The 23,476-nt window shown below is 47.0% G+C and overlaps 2 protein-coding genes across 2 annotated transcripts; both read right to left on the bottom strand.

The window, feature by feature from the left end:
* Positions 1-3,150: 3,150 nt before the first annotated feature.
* Positions 3,151-3,563, bottom strand: LOC116365469 (NUAK family SNF1-like kinase 1). The gene has a single exon (XM_031818087.1). The coding sequence runs from the start codon at positions 3,496-3,498 to the stop codon at positions 3,217-3,219; it is 282 nt and encodes a 93-aa protein (XP_031673947.1). The 5' UTR covers positions 3,499-3,563; the 3' UTR covers positions 3,151-3,216.
* Positions 3,564-3,571: 8 nt separating this feature from the next.
* Positions 3,572-23,421, bottom strand: LOC116365466 (NUAK family SNF1-like kinase 1; the record flags this gene model as incomplete). Its single annotated transcript, XM_031818083.1, has 7 exons — positions 22,641-23,421; positions 16,090-16,210; positions 11,977-12,128; positions 7,817-7,882; positions 7,530-7,649; positions 5,733-5,865; positions 3,572-4,341 (listed from the first exon to the last, which is right to left on the bottom strand). Coding segments are annotated over exons 1-7 (1,671 nt in total), but the record flags the coding sequence as incomplete, so codon positions are not given.
* Positions 23,422-23,476: the final 55 nt, after the last annotated feature.

The raw sequence follows: 23,476 nt of genomic DNA, 5'->3' as shown, positions 1-23,476 counted from the left end.
CCCTCTTTTCTCTCTCCACTCTGAGTCTTCAGTCTGGGGAGGAAGAGGTGTAACAGCCCTGGCCAGCACCAACTTCCCTCCACAAACAAGACCTCTACAACCAACCCATTAACCCCTCCCACTGACTCACGTCTATCTACCCCTTGTTTTTTCAGTATTTCTCTTTCTAAAACAACGACAGTTCATTTACATATGGCCTACACATGAGCTAGTCCTGTAGACTGGAGGGCTGTAGCGACAACTCTGTGAAGTTTTGACTCCACGTCTCTACCCACCCTTCTTCTGTTATTTCAGTCGTTCTGTCTTTCAGTCCCCTTTCTAAAACAACGACAGTTCTACTGTGAAACCAAATGGTTACGAACATGAACAAGTCCTAGTTGTTTCGACTCGGGGAGACTGCGTGGTCACAGCTCTGTGAATCGCCTCCCTATAGTTGTGTCTCATGTGGTGAGTTTGGTTGGTTATCTATCTGTTCCTCCATAAACCTTCAGGAAATACAGTACATGATAACATAGCACTAATAAAGGCACTTCCTGTGGACGGCCCATACAGTAGACTTATAGCAATACACACGGTTTGCTCTTCAACCTTCCCACTGTGATACTGAACAATAGATGTCCTGCTGGATTAGGACACATTCATGTCAATTCAATCAAGCAGTACTATTATACAGTACCATTCCTTGAAGGGTACATACACCTCAGTACGTCTTGAAATGACCAAAACACGCAGGCAATATATGTCTGTTTCCACAATATAAATAGATAACACACGGTTATCATTAGGTTGAGATAACATGAACAGTAGTCCTAACTGTCTGTTATCATTAGGTTGAGATAACATGAACAGTAGTCCTAACTGTCTGTTATCATTAGGTTGAGATAACATGAACAGTAGTCCTAACTGTCTATTACATTGAGATAACATGAACAGTAGTCCTAACTGTCTGTTATCATTAGGTTGAGATAACATGAACAGTAGTCCTAACTGTCTATTACATTGAGATAACATGAACAGTAGTCCTGACTGTCTGTTACATTGAGATAACATGAACAGTAGTCCTAACTGTCTGTTATCATTAGGTTGAGATAACATGAACAGTAGTCCTAACTGTCTGTTACATTGAGATAACATGAACAGTAGTCCTAACTGTCTGTTACATTGAGATAACATGAACAGTAGTCCTAACTGTCTGTTACATTGAGATAACATGAACAGTAGTCCTAACTGTCTGTTATCATTAGGTTGAGATAACATGAACAGTAGTCCTAACTGTCTGTTACATTGAGATAACATGAACAGTAGTCCTAACTGTCTGTTATCATTAGGTTGAGATAACATGAACAGTAGTCCTAACTGTCTGTTACATTGAGATAACATGAACAGTAGTCCTAACTGTCTGTTACATTGAGATAACATGAACAGTAGTCCTAACTGTCTGTTACATTGAGAGTAGTCCTAACTGTCTGTTACATTGAGACAACATGAACAGTAGTCCTAACTGTCTGTTACATTGAGATAACATGAACAGTAGTCCTAACTGTCTGTTACATTGAGATAACATGAACAGTAGTCCTAACTGTCTGTTACATTGAGATAACATGAACAGTAGTCCTAACTGTCTGTTACATTGAGATAACATGAACAGTAGTCCTAACTGTCTGTTACATTGAGATAACATGAACAGTAGTCCTAACTGTCTATTACATTGAGATAACATGAACAGTAGTCCTAACTGTCTGTTACATTGAGATAACATGAACAGTAGTCCTAACTGTCTGTTACATTGAGATAACATGAACAGTAGTCCTAACTGTCTGTTACATTGAGATAACATGAACAGTAGGTCCTAACTGTCTATTACATTGAGATAACATGAACAGTAGTCCTAACTGTCTGTTACATTGAGATAACATGAACAGTAGTCCTAACTGTCTGTTACGTTGAGATAACATGAACAGTAGTCCTAACTGTCTGTTACATTGAGATAACATGAACAGTAGTCCTGACTGTCTGTTACATTGAGATAACATGAACAGTAGTCCTAACTGTCTGTTACATTGAGATAACATGAACAGTAGTCCTAACTGTCTGTTACATTGAGATAACATGAACAGTAGTCCTAACTGTCTGTTACATTGAGATAACATGAACAGTAGTCCTGACTGTCTGTTACATTGAGATAACATGAACAGTAGTCCTAACTGTCTGTTACATTGAGATAACATGAACAGTAGTCCTGACTGTCTGTTACATTGAGATAACATGAACAGTAGTCCTAACTGTCTGTTACATTGAGATAACATGAACAGTAGTCCTGACTGTCTGTTACATTGAGATAACATGAACAGTAGTCCTAACTGTCTATTACATTGAGATAACATGAACAGTAGTCCTAACTGTCTGTTACATTGAGATAACATGAACAGTAGTCCTAACTGTCTGTTACATTGAGATAACATGAACAGTAGTCCTAACTGTCTGTTACATTGAGATAACATGAACAGTAGTCCTGACTGTCTGTTACATTGAGATAACATGAACAGTAGTCCTAACTGTCTGTTACATTGAGATAACATGAACAGTAGTCCTGACTGTCTGTTACATTGAGATAACATGAACAGTAGTCCTAACTGTCTATTACATTGAGATAACATGAACAGTAGTCCTAACTGTCTGTTACATTGAGATAACATGAACAGTAGTCCTAACTGTCTGTTACATTGAGAGTCGTCCTAACTGTCTGTTACATTGAGATAACATGAACAGTAGTCCTAACTGTCTATTACATTGAGATAAAATGAACAGTAGTCCTAACTGTCTATTACATTGAGATAACATGAACAGTAGTCCTAACTGTCTATTACATTGAGATAACATGAACAGTAGTCCTGACTGTCTATTACATTGAGTAGTCCTAACTGTCTATTACATTGAGATAACATGAACAGTAGTCCTGACTGTCTATTACATTGAGCTTCACCACAGCATGGTTTGTGACTCTGAATGACATACAACACAATATTTATTTAGCTCTATTGAACATATAAAGATTTACAGCAGCACTGTCTCTGAGAGGGTAGATTCAGTACATTAAGGTGGCTGGGATGCCCAGTTCACAACACACCTGGCCAGTCCTAACCCAGAAATGAGGGTTCAAGTGTGTGTCTGTCCTTCCCATGTCCCTTCCCTTCCAAACTCCCAACTCCACCTCCTCTAGGTCAGATTGCTGCTGATGTCCAGGGTGTGTTGGTAGACCTGGGTCATATCATCCATGTCCCCTAGCAGAGAGAAGCTGCCGTCGTCACCAGGAGACCCTGGTGTCCCTCGGGTCCCCACCTTCCCCCCATGGAGCCCCCCTGCAGCCGTCTGGAGGCCCCGTCTGAAGCCTGCCAGCTGGAGTAGATCCTCAGCCGACATACAGGCCCTGACGTGTGGCTGCGGGGACGAGGGAGACCAATCCATTCCCATTAAGGGGGGAACACTGGAGAGACCCATCTCCTCACAGACAATACTGGAGGGTTTACTCTGGCTGCGAGAGAGGCCCGAGTCCCCCGGAGTCTCTCCGTGGGAAGCTCATATTGGACAAGCCACTGTGGAAGGAAGTGGAGTTGCCGTACTTCCCATTACGCTTCAATATGCCCTTTCTCCCCATGGACCTCTTTGTTGGTGAGCTGGCGGGTGGGGCCATGGAGGTGCTGCCCCCTAGCAGTTCAGAGGACTCACTGCGCTCCGGGGAGGAGTAGTAGCCAGACTCCCGCTGCTGGTTGTTCTTCAGGATGCCCTTCTTGGGGAGGGTGGGCACCATCTTGGCCGGCGAGACCCCCAGGCGATCCTGATCATCGTCCTCCTCCTCATCTCTCTCGGGGCTGGAGAGCAGCTCCCTTCCCTCGTGGAAGTGCAGGGAGCGACTCAGCTCGATCTCCCCCAGGCTGTGGGACCTCTGCTCAGACACATGCATCTTCAGGATCCCCTTGGGTCTCTTCAGTCCTGGTTTGTCTTTGTCTTCCCACGCGGTGTGATGGTGGAGCGCTCCGCTATCATTCTCCTTCCTGGACTTCCTCAGGCGCTGGCGGCCAGCATGGGGGGGTACGGCGGGGTGTTCCGAGCGGGGAGGCTTGACCAGCGCCACCCTGGGTGACTCTGTGGTGCGGTTCTGCCAGTCGATAAAGCGTGCTAGCGTTGGAGAAGAGATGCAGCCACTGTTGTCCTTCTGGATGTCACAGTCACACACAGTGGTCTTCCAGCCCCAATTGACCCACCAGTGGTTGGCGATGTCTTCCACCGTGGCTCGACGCTCCGGATTAACCATCAACATCCAGCGGATCAGACCACGAGCATCTGGGAGAGAGTGGAAGGTGAGGCGGACAGAGACTTTAGCAACAATCTATGGCATTATTTAACAGACAGAGAGAGAGAGGAGACAGTTACAGAGAGAGGGAGGAGACAGCTACAGAGAGAGAGAGAGAGAGAGGAGACAGCTACAGAGAGAGAGAGAGGAGACAGCTACAGAGAGAGAGAGAGGAGACAGCTACAGAGAGAGAGAGAGGAGACAGCTACGGAGAGAGGAGACAGCTACAGAGAGGGAAGACAGCTGAAGAGAGAGAGAAGGGAGACAGCTAAAGAGAGAGAGAGAGGAGACAGCTAAAGAGAGAGAGAGAGAGAGGAGACAGTGAGGAGAGAGAGGAGACAAACAGAGAGAAAGAGAGAGGAGACAGCTACACAGAGAGAGAGAGAGGAGATAGCTAAAGAGAGAGAGAGGAGACAGTTACAGAGAGGGAAGACAGCTGAAGAGAGAGAGAAGGGAGACAGCTAAAGAGAGAGAGAGAGAGGAGACAGCTACAGAGAGAGAGGGGAGACAGCTACAAAAAGAGAGGAGACAGCTACACAGAGAGCGAGAGGAGACAGCTAAAGAGAGAGAGAGAGGAGACAGCTACAGAGAGAGAGGGGAGACAGCTACAAAAAGAGAGAGGAGACAGCTAGAGAGAGAGGAGAGAGCTACAGAGAGAGAGAGGAGATAGCTACAGAGCGAGAGAGAGGAGACAGCTACAGAAAGAAAGAGGAGACCGCTACAGAGAGAGAGAGAAAGAGGAGACAGCTACAGAGAGCGAGGGGAGACAGCTACAAAAGATAGGAGACAGCTACAGAGAGAGAGGGGAGAAAGCTACAAAAGAGAGAGGAGACAGCTAGAGAGAAAGAAGAGAGCTGCAGAGAGAGAGAGAGAGAGAGAGGAGATAGCTACAGAGCGGAGACAGCTACAGAGCGAGACAGAGCGGAGACAGCTACAGAGAGAGGAGACAGTTACAGAGAGAGAAAGAAAGAAGAGACAGCTACAGAAAGAAAGAGGAGACAGCTACAGAGAGAGAGAGAGAAAGAGGAGACCACTACAGAGAGATAGAAAGAGGAGACAGCTACAGAGAGAGAAAGAAAGAGGAGACAGCTACAGAGAGAGAAAGAAAGAGGAGACAGCTACAGAGAGAGATAGAAAGAAGAGACAGCTATAGAGAGAGAGAGAGGAGACAGCTACAGAGAGAGATAGAAAGAGGAGAGAGCTACAGAGAAAGAAAGAAAGAGGAGACAGCTACAGAGAGAGGGAGAGAGAGAGGAGACAGCTACAGAAAGAGAGAGGAGACAGCTACAGAAAGAGAGAGAGGAGACAGCTACAGAAAGAGAGAGAAGACAGCTACAGCGCGAGAAAGAAAGAGGACACAGCAACAGAGTTAAACTAGTACCTGAGGACTGTGTAGGTTCCCTGTACTCTCCGTTGGTGATCTGGCGGATGAGTTTATTGTGGTCTTCCCCATCGAAGGGCATGGTCCCATAGACCAGGGTGTAGAGAAGAACTCCCAGGGCCCAACTGTCTACCTGGAAACACAACACACTGGTAGTTACAATACTGTCTACCTGGAAACACTACTGTCTACCTGGAAACACAACACGCTGGTAGTTACAATACTGTCTACCTGGAAACACTACTGTCTACCTGGAAACACAACACGCTGGTAGTTACAATACTGTCGACCTGGAAACACTACTGTCTACCTGGAAACACTACTGTCTACCTGGAAACACTACTGTCTACCTGGAAACACTACTGTCTACCTGGAAACACTACTGTCTACCTGGAAACACTACTGTCTACCTGGAAACACAACACGCTGGTAGTTACAATACTGTCGACCTGGAAACACTACTGTCTACCTGGAAACACAACACGCTGGTAGTTACAATACTGTCCATAGCGTTCTTGTATGGTGGCCTCAGTAGCACACAGACCTCAAGGCTGCTGATTTACTACTGTTGGTTTGTCATGGTTATACTTCCTACTGTTTTCACACCCGTCTGCTGGCTAAGATAATGGCCCTTTAATGTGTTTTAACAGAAAGAATAACAAGATTCTGTATCTTCTCCAAACACTCCGTTCTTTGCACACTGATTGCTGTTGTAAAAGCCATGTCAAGGTCTGTGACTTAAGTGATTGGGTTCTGTTCTGATGAGGTTGCCTTTGGCTCTGAGGTATAGACCTTAGGCTTCGGCCCAAATGACAGCATATTCCCTATGTAGTGACCAGGGCTCATAGAGAACATGGTTTAATTTGGGACACGGGCCGTATTCTCTGATTAGCTGAGATAATCTCCAGGAATCACAGTGTTCTGTAAATCACAGCTAGCTGGGAAACAATGGACGATTAGTCTCTGGGGAAGTCTACTCCCCTGACTCCATAACCTCAGTGGTTGCGTGTGTGCGTGCGTGCGTGAATATAGAGCTGTGATTGTTGGCTTGGACTCTGTCGGTCTCGGCCTCTTTGACCAGCTGTGTCAAACCGAGGAAAGGCTTTTCTCAGGAAGCTAAAGGAGATGGGAGTAGAGGAGGGGTGACAGGGTCAGCTGGTGTAGGGGTCATTATGTCAGATTTACTGTAGGGTGGGAGAGGGGCGGCTCCTAATGTCTCATGAAATGATGGGACTCCTGGAGTCATAGTCATTCTGGGTCTATGTTTGGTAACATGTTGAGACTCCTTTCAGATGAGTGAGCTGACCTGGGCTGGCTGTTGGGGAAGTGGCTGTGAAGCCTGGCTGGCTGGGCCTGACAGGATGTGTGTGTGTGTGTGTGTGTGTGTGTGTGTGTGTGTGTGTGTGTGTGTGTGTGTGTGTGAGTAAACTTCCTCCAAGACAGGAATGGGTGTTCACTACCTTCACTTGTCAGCTTAAGGACAAACCCAGAGGAGCAAGAGCACTTTTTGGGATGGGGGTTCCCTTCAGTGTTTCCCTTATCCAACTGTTATAGGGAATTTGTTCTGGGGATTTTCCACTGGTGAGAACCCGGGAGTTTAGATTTGTGTCTTATTTCCATGAGCCTCAGAGAGAGTATGATGTACAGCAGGATCAGTCCAGCAGGTCTGAAATAAGACTCTCTGGGTTTCAGAATGACACAGATCAGAAGTGAAGAGAAGGATTTCCCTTGTTCACTGCCATGTGGGCTATTCGTGTCTTACCGTGTGTGTGTGTGTGTGTGTGTGTGTGTGTGTACCTCTGGACCATGGTAGGGCCTGCCGTTGACGATCTCTGGTGAGGCGTACAGAGGGCTGCCACAGAACGTCTGAAGGAGCTCGTCTTTGTGGTAAAGGTTGGACAGACCAAAGTCAGCAATCTGGAGGAGCGAAGAGCATGACAATCAACGTTAAATGACCCTTGGATAAGACTCGCAGATCCCTGATTGCACCTGTAAAGAGACTGTTCCTATCGCTAAGATGCTGTGTTGAAATACAGCATATGAAAGACAAGAGATGGACATCTCTACGGGGTCAAAGGTCTTACCTTGATATTACAGTTTTCATCCAGCAGCACGTTTTCCAGTTTTAAATCCCTGTGCACCACTCCGTTCTACAAAGACAAAACAAGTCTAATTAAACTGTGACCCATTTACACACACACACACACACACGCCCACGTACACACACACACACGCCCACGTACACACACACACACACACACACACACACGCCCACGTACACACACACATGCCCACGTACATACACACACGCCCACGTACACACGCCCACGTACACACACACACGCCCACGTACACACACACACGCCCACGTACACACACACACGCCCACGTACACACACACACGCCCACGTACACACACACACACGCCCACGTACACACACACACGCCCACGTACACACACCTGCGCACACACACACACACGCCCACGTACACGTACACACACCCACGTACACACACACACACACACGCCCACGTACACACACCTGCGCACACACACACACACGCCCACGTACACACACACGCCCACGTACACACACACACGCCCACGTACACACACCTGCGCACACACACACACACGCCCACGTACACACACACGCCCACGTACACACACACACGCCCACGTACACACACACACGCCCACGTACACGTACACACGCCCACGTACACACACACACGCCCACGTACACACACCTGCGCACACACACACACACGCCCACGTACACACACACGCCCACGTACACACACGCCCACGTACACACACACGCCCACGTACACACACACGCCCACGTACACACACACACGCCCACGTACACACACACGCCCACGTACACACACGCCCACGTACACACACACGCCCACGTACACACACACGCCCACGTACACACACACACGCCCACGTACACACACACGCCCACGTACACACACACGCCCACGTACACACACACTTGCGCACCTGTCTTTTGTCTACTATGTTTGGTGAGCTCATCCGCGATGGTTATTTTCAAGTGGCACATGTTCTATATAAATGTAGCATGTTTAATTGATCTCAATGACATAAAGTACATCTCTGGTGTTGTTGGGTGACACACTAAACAGCTGTTAAACATGTGGGACACAGGATCCGCATCTCAAACGCCATCCTATTCCCTACATAGTGCACTACTTCGGGCCAGAGCCCCATGGGCCCAGGTCGTAATGAGTGCAGTAGTCAGTGCATGTAGGGATCAGGGTGCCATTTGGAATTCAGCCAGTGACAGGAAGTGCGGTCATGGTTCAATATGAACCAGAAGACCCACGTGAACAGTTTGACCATGCACTGTGTGTTGATAATTCACTTAACCATGGAAGGCAGATGTGCTCAAAGAAAGATGTGTCCGACCTCTCTCTCTCGCTTTTCTTTATCTATCTCTCTCTCTCTCTGTCTCTCTCTCTCTCTCTCGCTTTTCTTTATCTCTCTCTCGCTTTTCTTTATCTCCCTCCCTCCCTCTCTCTCTCTCTCCCTCTCTCTCTCTCTCTCTCTCTCTCGCCCTCCCTCTCGCTCTCTCGCCCTCCCTCTCTCTCTCTCTCTCCCTCCCTCCCTCCCCGTCTCTCTATCTGTAGGGAGGAAGCAGGGGAAGTCTATACTCTGCCACACTTCCTTCCGTCTGTCACAGCAGCGCTGCCCTTTCCTAACCTACTGTATCTCTATGTCCGGCTCCTCCCTCCTCACCATGTCATGGTTGCCCCCGACAACTCCCTCACCAGGATGTCACGGTTGCCCCCGACAACTCCCTCACCAGGATGTCAGCAGCAGCTGTAGCCAGCCCTATCCGTCAGTCATCCTCTCCCAGCTGGCACCCTATTCCCTTTGCAGTGCACACTTGTTTTAACCAGGGCCCATAGTAGTGCACTATATTTGGGATGCACCCTCAGTCTCTCCCAGCTGGGTATATGACATCACTCCACCAGGACCTACAGTAATGACATCAGTCATAGCCACCAGCTGTAGGGACTGTGGAGGACAAAGGGCCAACACTCTCTCTGTCTCCCCAGGGAACAGCACTCAACCTGGAGGTGGAGAGGGCCTGAGGGAAGGGGAGGGTGGGGGATGGGCTGCTACATGGGCACAGAAGGGAAATTATGTGTCTTATTGTGTGAGCTAACTCTGGTCTGCTGTAGGGTACTGTACTCTGGTCTGCTATAGGGTAATGTACTCTGGTCTGCTGTAGGGTAATGTACTCTGGTCTGCTATAGGGTAATGTACTCTGGTCTGCTGTAGGGTACTGTACTCTGGTCTGCTGTAGGGTACTGTACTCTGGTCTGCTGTAGGGTAATGTACTCTGGTCTGCTATAGGGTAATGTACTCTGGTCTGCTATAGGGTAATGTACTCTGGTCTGCTGTAGGGTAATGTACTCTGGTCTGCTGTAGGGTAATGTACTCTGGTCTGCTGTAGGGTATGTACTCTGGTCTGCTGTAGGGTACTGTACTCTGGTCTGCTGTAGGGTACTGTACTCTGGTCTGCTGTAGGGTAATGTACTCTGGTCTGCTGTAGGGTAATGTACTCTGGTCTGCTGTAGGGTACTGTACTCTGGTCTGCTGTAGGGTACTGTACTCTGGTCTGCTGTAGGGTAATGTACTCTGGTCTGCTGTAGGGTACTGTACTCTGGTCTGCTGTAGGGTAATGTACTCTGGTCTGCTGTAGGGTACTGTACTCTGGTCTGCTGTAGGGTACTGTACTCTGGTCTGCTGTAGGGTACTGTACTCTGGTCTGCTGTAGGGTAATGTACTCTGGTCTGCTGTAGGGTACTGTACTCTGGTCTGCTGTAGGGTACTGTACTCTGGTCTGCTGTAGGGTACTGTACTCTGGTCTGCTGTAGGGTACTGTACTCTGGTCTGCTGTAGGGTAATGTACTCTGGTCTGCTTGTAGGGTACGTGTACTCTGGTCTGCTGTAGGGTACTGTACTCTGGTCTGCTGTAGGGTACCTGTACTCTGGTCTGCTGTAGGGTAATGTACTCTGGTCTGCTGTAGGGTAATGTACTCTGGTCTGCTGTAGGGTAATGTACTCTGGTCTGCTGTAGGGTACTGTACTCTGGTCTGCTGTAGGGTAATGTACTCTGGTCTGCTGTAGGGTAATGTACTCTGGTCTGCTGTAGGGTAATGTACTCTGGTCTGCTGTAGGGTACTGTACTCTGGTCTGCTGTAGGGTACTATACTCTGGTCTGTTGTAGGGTACTGTACTCTGGTCTGCTGTAGGGTACTGTACTCTGGTCTGCTGTAGGGTAATGTACTCTGGTCTGCTGTAGGGTACTGTACTCTGGTCTGCTGTAGGGGGATGTACTCTGGTCTGCTGTAGGGTACTGTACTCTGGTCTGCTGTAGGGTACTGTACTCTGGTCTGCTGTAGGGTACTGTACTCTGGTCTGCTGTAGGGTACTGTACTCTGGTCTGCTGTAGGGTACTGTACTCTGGTCTGCTGTAGGGTAATGTACTCTGGTCTGCTATAGGGTACTGTACTCTGGTCTGCTGTAGGGTACTGTACTCTGGTCTGCTGTAGGGTACTGTACTCTGGTCTGCTGTAGGGTACTGTACTCTGGTCTGCTGTAGGGTACTGTACTCTGGTCTGCTGTAGGGTAATGTACTCTGGTCTGCTATAGGGTACTGTACTCTGGTCTGCTGTAGGGTACTGTACTCTGGTCTGCTGTAGGGTACTGTACTCTGGTCTGCTGTAGGGTACTGTACTCTGGTCTGCTGTAGGGTACTGTACTCTGGTCTGCTGTAGGGTAATGTACTCTGGTCTGCTGTAGGGTACTGTACTCTGGTCTGCTGTAGGGTACTGTACTCTGGTCTGCTGTAGGGTAATGTACTCTGGTCTGCTGTAGGGTACTGTACTCTGGTCTGCTGTAGGGTACTGTACTCTGGTCTGCTGTAGGGTAATGTACTCTGGTCTGCTCTGCTGTAGTGTAATGTACTCTGGTCTGCTGTAGGGTACTGTACTCTGGTCTGCTGTAGGGTACTGTACCCTTTAACTCTGGTTTCCAACTACAGAATGGATGTGTGTGGGTTGGGACAGCTGCATAGCTTTTCCTTGTAGAAATGTCCATTGGCTTAGGGCACAAACCTAGGATCAGCTCAGCCTTCCCCAGGTCCTAGCCTTTACCATACAGAAGAGAGTAAAACTGACCTCAGATCAGCGCATCTCTTACCTTGTGACAGTGGTGCACGGCGGAAACAATCTGCCTGAAGAAGTGTCGTGTCTCTCTCTCGCTCAGCCGCCGTCGCTCGCTGATGTAATCATACAGCTCTCCCTTACTGGCGTATTCCATCACGATCACTATCTTGTCCTTGTTCTCAAACACTGGACACAAGGACATACACAGAGGACAACGTCAGGATGGGAGGAGTTTGAAATCAGCAAACCCATCTCAGGTTGCATCCCAAATAGCCCTCTATTTCCAGATATAGTGAACACTACTTTTGACCAGGGCCCACCGGGTCCACAGTTTCAACAATGGGGCCCTTTGGAGTAAATCCAGAATACAGAGAGACATACTGTCACCAATTTAGCACGACTGGGGATCTTGCTTCTGTGCTTCAACGGCGAGGTCTCTGATACTGTTCACATTGTTGTGTTATACTGCTGTTAACTGTTTAGAATAGGGACACTGTTCTACCCTGATATAGTTGAGGAACACTGTGATATCTGAGTCATGTCCTCACCCAGGACAGTTGGTAGAAGTCATGTTGGTAGACCTTCTGGTGAGAACAGTAGGAGGATAGTGGGTGATGTGTGTGTGTTGGTTCTTCCATCCTGTGTGCGTAAGGCAAGTGTCAGTATTATGTAAGATCACTAAAAGAGAGAGTGGTCAGTGTATCACACACCTCTAACCCTGTTAATAAACCCTGTATGTCACTCTCACCTCTTCTCTCTCTCTCCCTCTCTGTCTCTCTCTCTCTCTCTCTCTGTCTCTCTCTCTCTCTCTCTCACTCTCTCTCTCCTCTTTTCCTCTCTATCTGTCTCTCTCTCTCTCTCTCTCTCTCCATTTGTCTCTCTCTCCCTCTCTCTCCTCTTCTCCCCTCACTCTCTCACCTCTTCTCCTCTCTCGCTCTTTGTCTCTCACCTCTTCACCTCTTTCTCGCTGTCTCTCTCAATTCTTCTCCTCACTCTCTCACCACTCTATCTCTCTCAATGTCTCTGTCTGTCTCTCTTTCTCTCTCTCTCTCTGTCCTCTTCTGTCTCTCTCACCTCTTCTCTCTCTCTCTCCCTCTCTCGCTCTGTCTCTCTCTGTCTCCTTCTGTCTCTCTCTCCCCCCTCTCCTCTCCCAGATCCTGAACTCTTTCCATTGTGCCTGACCTGGAGCTAAGCGACAGTAGCCTGTCAGTCGTATTAGGCTGTCAGAGGACCTGTCTATTCTCCTTCTACACTACATGGCTCTGCACAATAACAACTCTGACTCAGGTCCAGAGCTCCTGGAAAATCCCCACGGACCGACCACTGTAGACCATTTTTGTGATAAAATAAAGGGTATTTATATTGGTCAGGTGACAACTTTATTCATCATTTATCATGTTTGTGTTAGACAGTATTTTGACATCTAAGGAAGGATCCCTACAGTGCTGGTTGTGGGCTGGCTAGCCAGGACTGAACCTGAACTTTCTCTGACTCCTGGCGACTTAATCTGCTGCTGTTGCTGTGAAACCAGAAAACTACAGGGGGCTGGTTCCAGTGTGTGTGTGTGTGTGTGTGTGTGTGTGTGTGTGTGTGGCCTTCAGTCTGTCTGCTAGCTGCGACCTATGGCAGTCCTCTCCAGTCACTCCTCAGTGTAATTACCTAGCTAGTTCAGTTCATCCCTATTAAATACAGGCTAGTGGACTCTGAGAGGTGGGCCCTCTCCCCTCTAGTCTAAACATAGAGATTAATGAATGAGACCGGTCAGGCCCCAAAATACTGGGGGTCCAAAGACATCCTCTCTCTCTCTCTCTCCTCCTCTCTCCCTCATCCTGTCTCTCTCCGTCCTCCTCTCTCTCTCTTCTCTTCTCTCTTTCTCTCTCTCTCTTTCTCTCTTTCCTCCTCCTCTCTCTCTCCCTCCTCCTCTTTCCCTCCTCCTCTCTTTGTCCTCTCTCCCCCTCCTCTCTCTCTCTCTCTCTCTCTCTCTCTCTATCCCTCCTCTCTCTCTCCCTTCTCTCCCCTCTCTTTCTCTCTCCCTCCTCCTGCTCTCTCTCTTATTCGGGTGACACCGGGGCTTGGCTGTATAAACTTTATAAAGTGTGTTTCTAGGGCTTTCTGGGCTCGGTCCAAACCACAACAATAAACACATGTAGTATTCATCCTTTAAAGACTCTGTTGTATAGTTGATGACAGATACTGTACAGAACACAGAGATGGTACTGCTGGCTGCCCTCACAGAACCTTTGTGGTTTCACAATGAGAGACACACACCAGCAAGGCAACAAGACACTGATGGCCTTCACACCCAAATATACTCAAATGTTCAAATTATCCAGACAGATGTCCTTAAAATACAAATACAAGTCTACGTTATGACATCATGTGTTGCTATTTGAGTGTTATTTGGGTTTGTTTTGGGTTACACTTGGTCTCTCAGTCATGTGTGTTCCCTGTTCCTACGTAAGCAGCCAACATCATAGTAAACATCCACAGATGTTGGACTTGGCGATAGTGGAGACAGAGGGATGAGGAATCTTCAGTGGAATCTGTCCAATGTTCCCTTCTGATTCGCTGTACAGTGCAGTATGTGCAAAGGCAAACAAATGAACACACTCCCTGCTCTCTCTCTCTCTCTGTCTCTCTCTCTCTCTCTGTCTCTCTCTGTCTCTCTCTCTCTCTCTCTCTCCCTCTCTCTCTCCCTCTGTCTCTCTCTGTCTCTGTCTCTCTCTCTCTCTCTGTCTCTCTCTCTCTCTCTCTGTCTCTCTCTCTCTCTCTCTCTGTCTCTCTCTCTCTCTCTCTCTCTCTGTCTCTCTCTCTGTCTCTCTCTCTGTCTCTCTCTTTCTCTCTCTTTCTCTCTCTCTCTCTCTCTCCCTCTCTCTCTCTCTCTCCCTCTCTCTCCCTCTCTCTCTCTGTCTCTCTCTCTCTCCCCCATCTCTCTCTCTCTCTCTGTCTCTCTCTCTGTCTCTCTCTCTCTCTCCCCCTCTCTCTCTCTCCCCATCTCTCTTTCTCTCTCCCCATCTCTCTCTCTCTCTCTCCCTCTCTCTCCCTCTCAATTCAATTCAATTCAAGGGCTTTATTGGCATGGGAAACATGTGTTAACATTGCCAAAGCAAGTGAGGTAGACAACATACAAAGTGAATATATAAAGTGAAAAACAACAAAAATTAACAGTAAACATTACACATACAGAAGTTTCAAAACAGTAAAGACATTACAAGTGTCATATTATATATATATACAGTGTTCTAACAATGTACAAATGGCTAAAGGACACAAGATAAAATAAATAAGCATAAATATGGGTTGTATTTACAATGGTGTTTGTTCTTCACTGGTTGCCCTTTTCTCGTGGCAACAGGTCACAAATCTTGCTGCTGTGATGGCACACTGTGGAATTTCACCCAGTAGATATGGGAGTTTTTCAAAATTGGATTTGTTTTCGAATTCTTTGTGGATCTGTGTAATCTGAGGGAAATATGTCTCTCTAATATGGTCATACATTGGGCAGGAGGTTAGGAAGTGCAGCTCAGTTTCCACCTCATTTTGTGGGCAGTGAGCACAGCCTGTCTTCTCTTGAGAGCCATGTCTGCCTACGGCGGCCTTTCTCAATAGCAAGGCTATGCTCACTGAGTCTGTACATAGTCAAGGCTTTCCTTAATTTTGGGTCAGTCACAGTGGTCAGGTATTCTGCCGCTGTGTACTCTCTGTGTAGGGCCAAATAGCATTCTAGTTTGCTCTGTTTTTTTGTTAATTCTTTCCAATGTGTTAAGTAGTTATCTTTTTGTTTTCTCATGATTTGGTTGGGTCTAATTGTGCTGCCTCTCTCCCTCTGTCTCTCTCTCCCCATCTCTCTCTCTCTCCCTCTCTCTCCTTCTCTCTCTCTGTCTCTCTCTCTCCCCCCCCATCTCTCTGGAGATGGGGGGATGGATGGAGATGATGTGAGGGTGTTTGAGGGAGGACATGATCTCTCTCTCCCCATCTCTCTCTCAGACCTACCTTCGTAGATGGAGATGATGTGAGGGTGTTTGAGGGAGGACATGATCTCTCTCTCCCCATCTCTCTCTCAGACCTACCTTCGTAGATGGAGATGATGTGAGGGTGTTTGAGGGAGGACATGATCTCTCTCTCCCCATCTCTCTCTCAGACCTACCTTCGTAGATGGAGATGATGTGAGGGTGTTTGAGGGAGGACATGATCTCGATCTCTCTGCGGATGTGAACCATGTCCTGATCATCCTTGATCTTCTCCTTCCTGATGGACTTAATGGCCACCTGGCAGAAGAGAGAGAGAGAACACCACATCATCACACACAGGTCACACAACAGAAGCGTGATCACTGATTAGAGCGTGACTGCAGATTACTTCACACACACAGTTATCTGAGTCCACTGTGAACATGTTGTATTGGAGTGACCCTTGTATTTTGACTGGACCCGATGACAGTCACAGACGTTTAAATGTTATCATCTGTCACGGGAGACAAACAGATGATCAATACTGGATCAATACAAAAGCTCAGCGTTTAGTAGAACTGTCTCTGGCTTATCCTGCCCTGTGTCAGTAAGGTCAGAGGTCAGAGGGGCAGCATGGTGCAGGTCTCAGGTCGTCAACAGAGTATTATAAACCCCTGTGTCAGTGAGGTCAGAGGGCAGCATGGTGCAGGTCTCAGGTCTTCAACAGAGTATTATAAACGCCTGTGTCAGTGAGGTCAGAGGTCAGAGGGCAGCATGGTGCGGGTCTCAGGTCTTCAACAGAGTTTTATAAACCCCTGTGTCAGAGGGCAGCATGGTGCGGGTCTCAGGTCTTCAACAGAGTTTTATAAACCCCTGTGTCAGAGGGCAGCATGGTGCAGGTCTCAGGTCTTCAACAGAGTATTATAAACCCCTGTGTCAGTGAGAACAGAGGGCAGCATGGTGCAGGTCTCAGGTCGTCAACAGAGTATTATTCTCCATTGCCAGTCTCATGGCTCTCCACTGATGTCTCATTGTTTATCTGTGTGGTATATTCTCACTTATGTGTGGTCATTTCACTTTTATACTTATGTTTATTGTTTCAGGTCTTGTAAGAGTCGTAAAACTTGTCCAGTCCCTTGCGAGAGGAAAGAAATATTATTTTGCTCTTATGTGCTCATAAACTTTTGATTGTTCTAGTTCTCACAATAAAGCTCATAAGCAGTGTCCCGTCCTCTGGTAGTGGAAAATAACCTGGCTGTGTCTCTAACTGGGCCAAGACCCTCAAGAATATCTCTCTCTCTCAGAGGAGGAGGCGGAGAGGATGGATGGTGAAGTTTTACCACAACCTTGAAGAGAGAAACTAGGTTTATGGAAGGACACGCAGCCAGCCCACTGGAGACAACAGATGCTAAATGAGGTTAGATACAAATAGATGTTCCATTTTACACAGCTCAGTGTGTGTGTGTGTGTGTGTGTGTGTGTGTGTGTGTGTGTGTGTGTGTGTGTGTGTGTGTGTGTGTGTGTGCGCGTGTGCGCCCTCAATGAGGAATCAGGTGTTTTGTTGTGTACTGTTGAGGGTACTGGAGGACTGGAGTTGGGAACCTCTGCTCTACAGTATCTCAGACAGACCATGCTGGTTCCACACGGCAAACTCATAATGAACACAGTGGGATGACATTAGCCTTGTTAAATGGGACAGGAAATATCCCCAGCACAGTGGTTATGTAGACCCTATCTCTGTGACTGCTTTAAGGTCATTTGCGGGGTTCACCATAGCAGTGGGCTCAATTGAAGGGTTGTGCTTCTCTCTCTGTGTGTGTGTGTGTGTGTGGGGGGGGGGTGTTAAGGCTTAATAGGCAAAATAGAAAGGATTAGGAATACAGGAAGTGGGTTATGAGTCAGCCGACAGGGACAGGAAGTTCCAGTGAGATGTACTTCCTAATTCCCTGCGTCACTCATGGCACCATATCCTCCTTCACTCCTTTTTAGGGAGAAGAGTTTAATCACACCTTTGACAAAATATGTGTCACAAATGGCACCCTATTCCCTATTTAGTGCACTACTTTATACCAGAGCTAGTCAAACGTAGTACACTATATAGGGAATAGGTTGCCATATGGGATGCAGACAAGTGAAGTGAAATATTCCCCCCTTTCCAGAAGACATAGTGGCAGGCTGGCAGAAGCAGTATCAGAACATTATGTAACATTCTGATAAGACTCTATTACATCATATGATATTAGTATTGGTAATGTCCTGTATGTGGTACCTTGGATTTACACTTTCCTAACAGAGTGACGTCTGCCTCTAGACTCAACATGGTTTAAAAACAATGGTGCCTTGGACGTCTACAAATCATGTGTTATGGTTACAAATCATGTGTTATGTCTACAAACCATATGTTATGGTTACAAATCATGTGTTATGGTTACAAATCATGTGTTATGGTTAAGTGTCCAACTTGAATATTATTAGTGTTTTAATGGGTTATGAACAGAGTGTAGAATGTGGGTACAGTTGAATATTATTAGTGTTTTAATGGGTTATAAACGGAGTGTAGAATGTGGGTACAGTTGAATATTATTAGTGTTTTAATGGGTTATAAACGGAGTGTAGAATGTGGGTACAGTTGAATATTATTAGTGTTTTAATGGGTTATGAACAGAGTGTAGAATGTGGGTACAGTTGAATATTATTAGTGTTTTAATGGGTTATGAACAGAGTGTAGAATGTGGGTACAGTTGAATATTATTAGTGTTTTAATGGGTTATGAACAGAGTGTAGAATGTGGGTACAGTTGAATATTATTAGTGTTTTAATGGGTTATGAACAGAGTGTAGAATGTGGGTACAGTTGAATATTATTAGTGTTTTAATGGGTTATGAACAGAGTGTAGAATGTGGGTACAGTTGAATATTATTAGTGTTTTTAATGGGTTATGAACAGAGTGTAGAATGTGGGTACAGTTGAATATTATTAGTGTTTTTAATGGGTTATAAACGGAGTGTAGAATGTGGGTTGCGTATTATAAGTTAATAAAGGCAATACAGAGAACAGAACTATAAGTCCTTCCTTAATTACAGTCCAAATCTAGTTTCCGTCCCGAATGGCACCCTATTCCCTACATAGTGCACTACTTTGGACCGAAGGGTACCATTTGGGATGCAGTTCTGAACTCATGAATAGTCTATTGTGGTGATAGTGAATGGTGATCCCTGCCTACTGTACAGCTGGGTAGACAGGACGGACACACCCTTACCCCTCCAGCCCAGGGTTATGGATCGTTAGTCACAACCACCATTTGGGCCATACAACAGCTGGCTGACTGGGCTAAGTGGGGGGGGCGGGGCAGGGGTGTGTGTGTGTGTGTCTGCGTGCATGCGCATGTGTGTGTGTGAGGGGGTGTGCGTGTTCTTGCGTGCATACGTGCGTATGTGAGGGGGTGTGCATGTTCTTGCGTGCGTGCGTGCTCGTTTGTTCATGTGTGCTCTTTAGCCTCGGGCTATAAGAGAAGAAGAAGAGCTGTCACAGATACAGACCAGGGCTTTGTCTGTGGTAGGAACCAGGTGTGTTGGTTTACAAGCAGGCTGTTTGATGAAGAAATTAGGGAAAGGCTATGCCCTGCATCAGTGCAGTGGAGTGGAAAGGAGGCTCACCATAGCAGGTGCTGCTATTCACAGCATGGTCATTAGAGATAATGGTAAACACAGGGTTGATGAGAATGATGAGAGGAGAGATGCTACTGGGGGGTTTATTGTGATGTACACACCAGACTAACCCAGCGGGAGAGATGCTACTGGGGGGTTTATTGTGATGTACACACCAGACTAACCCAGCTGGAGAGGAGAGAAGCTACTGGGGGTATATTGTGATGTACCCACCAGACTAACCCAGCTGGAAAGGAGAGATGCTACTGGTGGTTTTATTGTGATGTACACACCAGACTAACCCAGCTGGAGAGGAGAGATGCTACTGGTGGTTTTATTGTGATGTACACACCAGACTAACCCAGCTGGAGAGATGCTACAGGGGGGTTTATTGTGATGTACACACCAGACTAACCCAGCTGGAGAGGAGAGATGCTACTGGGGGGTTTATTGTGATGTACACACCAGACTAACCCAGCTGGAGAGGAGAGAAGCTACTGGGGGTTTATTGTGATGTACACACCAGACTAACCCTGCTGGAGAGGAGAGATGCTACTTGTGGTTTTATTGTGATGTACACACCAGACTAACCCAGCTGGAGAGGAGAGATGCTACTGGTGGTTTTATTGTGATGTACACACCAGACTAACCCAGCTGGAGAGGAGAGATGCTACTGGTGGTTTTATTGTGATGTACACACCAGACTAACCCAGCTGGAGAGATGCTACTGGGGGGTTTATTGTGATGTACACACCAGACTAACCCAGCTGGAGAGGAGAGATGCTACTGGGGGGTTATTGTGATGTACACACCAAACTGACCCAGCTGGAGAGATGCTACTGGTGGTTTTATTGTGATGTACACACCAGACTAAACCTGCTGGAGAGGAGAGATGCTACTGGTGGTTGTATTGTGGTGTACACACCAGACTAACCCAGCTGGAGAGATGCTACTGGGGGGTTTATTGTGATGTATACACCAGACTAGCCCAGCTTGGAGAGGAGAGAAGCTACTGGGGGTTTATTGTGAAGTATACACCAGACTAGCCCGGCTAGTACAACCCCCCCCCCCCCCCTTATCTCTGTCTCTCTCTCCTTAGACCTGTCTCTGAAATACCTATCTATCCAGAGAAGCTGGCGCAGAACACAGGCACTTACACACACTCACACACACACTCACACTCACTCACACACACTCACACACACACACTCACACACACACACTCACACTCACACACTCACACACACACACACACACTCACACTCACACTCTCACACACACTCACACACACACACTCACACACACTCACACACTCACACAGAGTCCCCTGACAGGTCAACATAGAAGTGTTCCCTTCCTGCTGCTTGGCTGACCCTATCAACCTGCGCCTCTCACTGCTTTCATAACATTACCAGACTAGACCCGACCAGGGAAAGCTGCATAATTACACAACATTCAATCTAAAGGCTCTCTCAACCCTCCACCATATGACTGTGTCTTATGTCTCTAGTGGGGAAAAAGGTTCAGGGTGGGTACACAAATGTTCAGTCAGATAGACACAACAGATTAGACACACGGCGACTCAACCGTGTGTATCATAATTGACTGACTCAAAGTCCCACTGAATGTTATTTTACAGTAGCAGCCAGGAGACTGAATGTTCTTGTATGGTAGCAGCCAGGAGACTGAATGCTCTTTTACGGTAGCAGCCAGGAGACTGAATGCTATTTTACGGTAGCAGCCAGGAGACTGAATGTTCTTGTACGGTAGCATCCAGGAGACTGAATGCTCTTTTACAATAGCAGCCAGGAGACTGAATGCTCTTTTACGGTAGCAGCCAGGAGACTGAATGCTCTTTTACGGTAGCAGCCAGGAGACTGAATGCTCTTTTACGGTAGCAGCCAGGAGACTGAATGCTCTTGTACGGTAGCAGCCAGGAGACTGAATGTTCTTGTATGGTAGCAGCCAGGAGACTGAATGCTCTTGTATGGTAGCAGCCAGGAGACTGAATACTCTTGTACGGTAGCAGCCAGGAGACTGAATACTCTTGTATGGTAGTTTTATAGCAGCTAATCTCAATGAGTCACCCCGGCCTAAAAATCCCTTCCAGACTTCTGTTTGTATTGTCTGTGTGAGTGTGTGTTCAGTCACTGGCTCATCCTTTCTCTCCCTGTCTAGTAAGCAGGGTGTCCTGAAGCAGGCATGTCTCCAGACCTCTTAGACATGGACAGGGAGGCATTTCTATGCCTGACAGAGCCCCCACACAGACGGGTAATGTTTAGGAGGCTCTGTGGTGTCTTCTCTTCCTGGCTATACAGGATAACCATTGAGAATGTAGCCCCCCCATCCCTCTCTCTCTCCACTGTTCATACAGTTTAAAGTCAATAGGTACCTCATCAATACAGCGACCAAGTGAGAAGCTCTCGTCGTGTATGTGTGTATGTATGTATATATATATATATATATATATGTGGGCTTGTGTTTTGTGTGTGTGTGCACCCCACACGTAACCCCTCCAAGAGCCTCTGCTTCCTTCACACCTAGGTGTTAGTCAGAACGAGGAGACACACACAGCAGACTGTCTACTTTCCTCCTGCATACCTCACACTTGGAAAGTTCTAGTTGCCCAGCCAGGGGGTGACCAGAGGTCAAATAATACCCTCAGTATCTCCCTCCCCCTCCCACTGTCTCTTCACACAGTACAGAGGTTGAGTAACCCACTAGACCTATTTTAGTACTAGTCAACAAAATACCTGAAATATCTCTATAATTCACATGTCATGGCTACAGGGACGGTGGTTCAAGGTGCATTATTAAATGGATTTGGAAATGGAAAGCTGAAATCCCACGTGGCCTCATCAGGGAATTCAAGGGATTTCCGATTGACACGCCATGAACATAGGAGTGTTTATGAATATTTATCAAAGAAACACCAACACATCACACTATATTTAGTGTTTTTTGACGCTGCTTTTTGATGTTCTTACGTGACGTAAGAACGTAAGACCTTCATTATAATCGTGTTATTCACTTGTTGTAACCCACCAAGTTCCAACTGTCACACACGTTTCATTGGCGGTTAGTCGTTGTCTAAAACTCACCACTTTGCCGGATTGTCTCTCGATGGCTTTCTTCACTTTGCCGTATGTCCCTTTCCCCAGTGTCTCCAGCAGTTCGTAGCGGTGCTTCAGGTTGTGCTTGTGGTGATGTTTCTTCACGCTAGAGTTAGACCATCTCCCGTCATCCAGGATCGAGATGTCACCAAGGTAGTCGACAGGTAAAGGTCTGTCCCCCCAAATCTGCACATCGCTCTGTCCTACCTCAGTCCCAGCGCTGGACGTGGACACATTGGACACGTTAGATGCCGTGGACACATTGGATAGCCGACGAGCTTTTGAAGCAGTTTCCATCAGGATAACTAATAAAGTGTCAATATGATCAAATCCGAGTGGACCTAATGACGGCTATCCGTGCTTTAATGTATGTGTCCTTGGAAATACACCTCCAAAAACATACAAATATTTGTGTTTTGATGAAAAGTAAATTATTCAATTATTGGAGCAAAATCTTTTATTCCTCAATTGTAAAGACGTTGTTGCTACTGTGCTCCGTTCTCGTCGCTCCCTTATGGTAATCCAGTTGTTGCTCTAAATGGTAGAAAAATGAGACCAACCGGGCGTTTTGGAATTGTTGGATACAGCTTCTCATTCATTCTCTATCAGAACCATGCGTAATTGCTCTCTCTGATGTTGCGCTTGTCTTGAGAGCGACGATCCGCGCCTAGGTCATAGCTGTGGATGCGATGTATTCGAGTGTGACACACAAAGCTGTTCGGGTTTGTACCATTCTCATCGGCTCTCTTTCATACGCCCTCTCTCCCTTTCGCTGTTTCTTTTTGTCAGAGAGAGGTGTAAGGAGCTGGAGCCAGTAGCGGCAG

This window comes from Oncorhynchus kisutch, unplaced genomic scaffold (assembly GCF_002021735.2).
Source record: "Oncorhynchus kisutch isolate 150728-3 unplaced genomic scaffold, Okis_V2 scaffold1247, whole genome shotgun sequence".
Lineage (NCBI taxonomy): Eukaryota > Metazoa > Chordata > Actinopteri > Salmoniformes > Salmonidae > Oncorhynchus > Oncorhynchus kisutch.
This window is presented reverse-complemented; position numbering and strand designations above follow the sequence as displayed.

Bases quoted from the DNA above. Each gene is read 5' to 3' on its own strand.
- LOC116365469 (XM_031818087.1), bottom strand. From the start codon at position 3,498: ATGGGTCTCTCCAGTGTTCCCCCCTTAATGGGAATGGATTGGTCTCCC.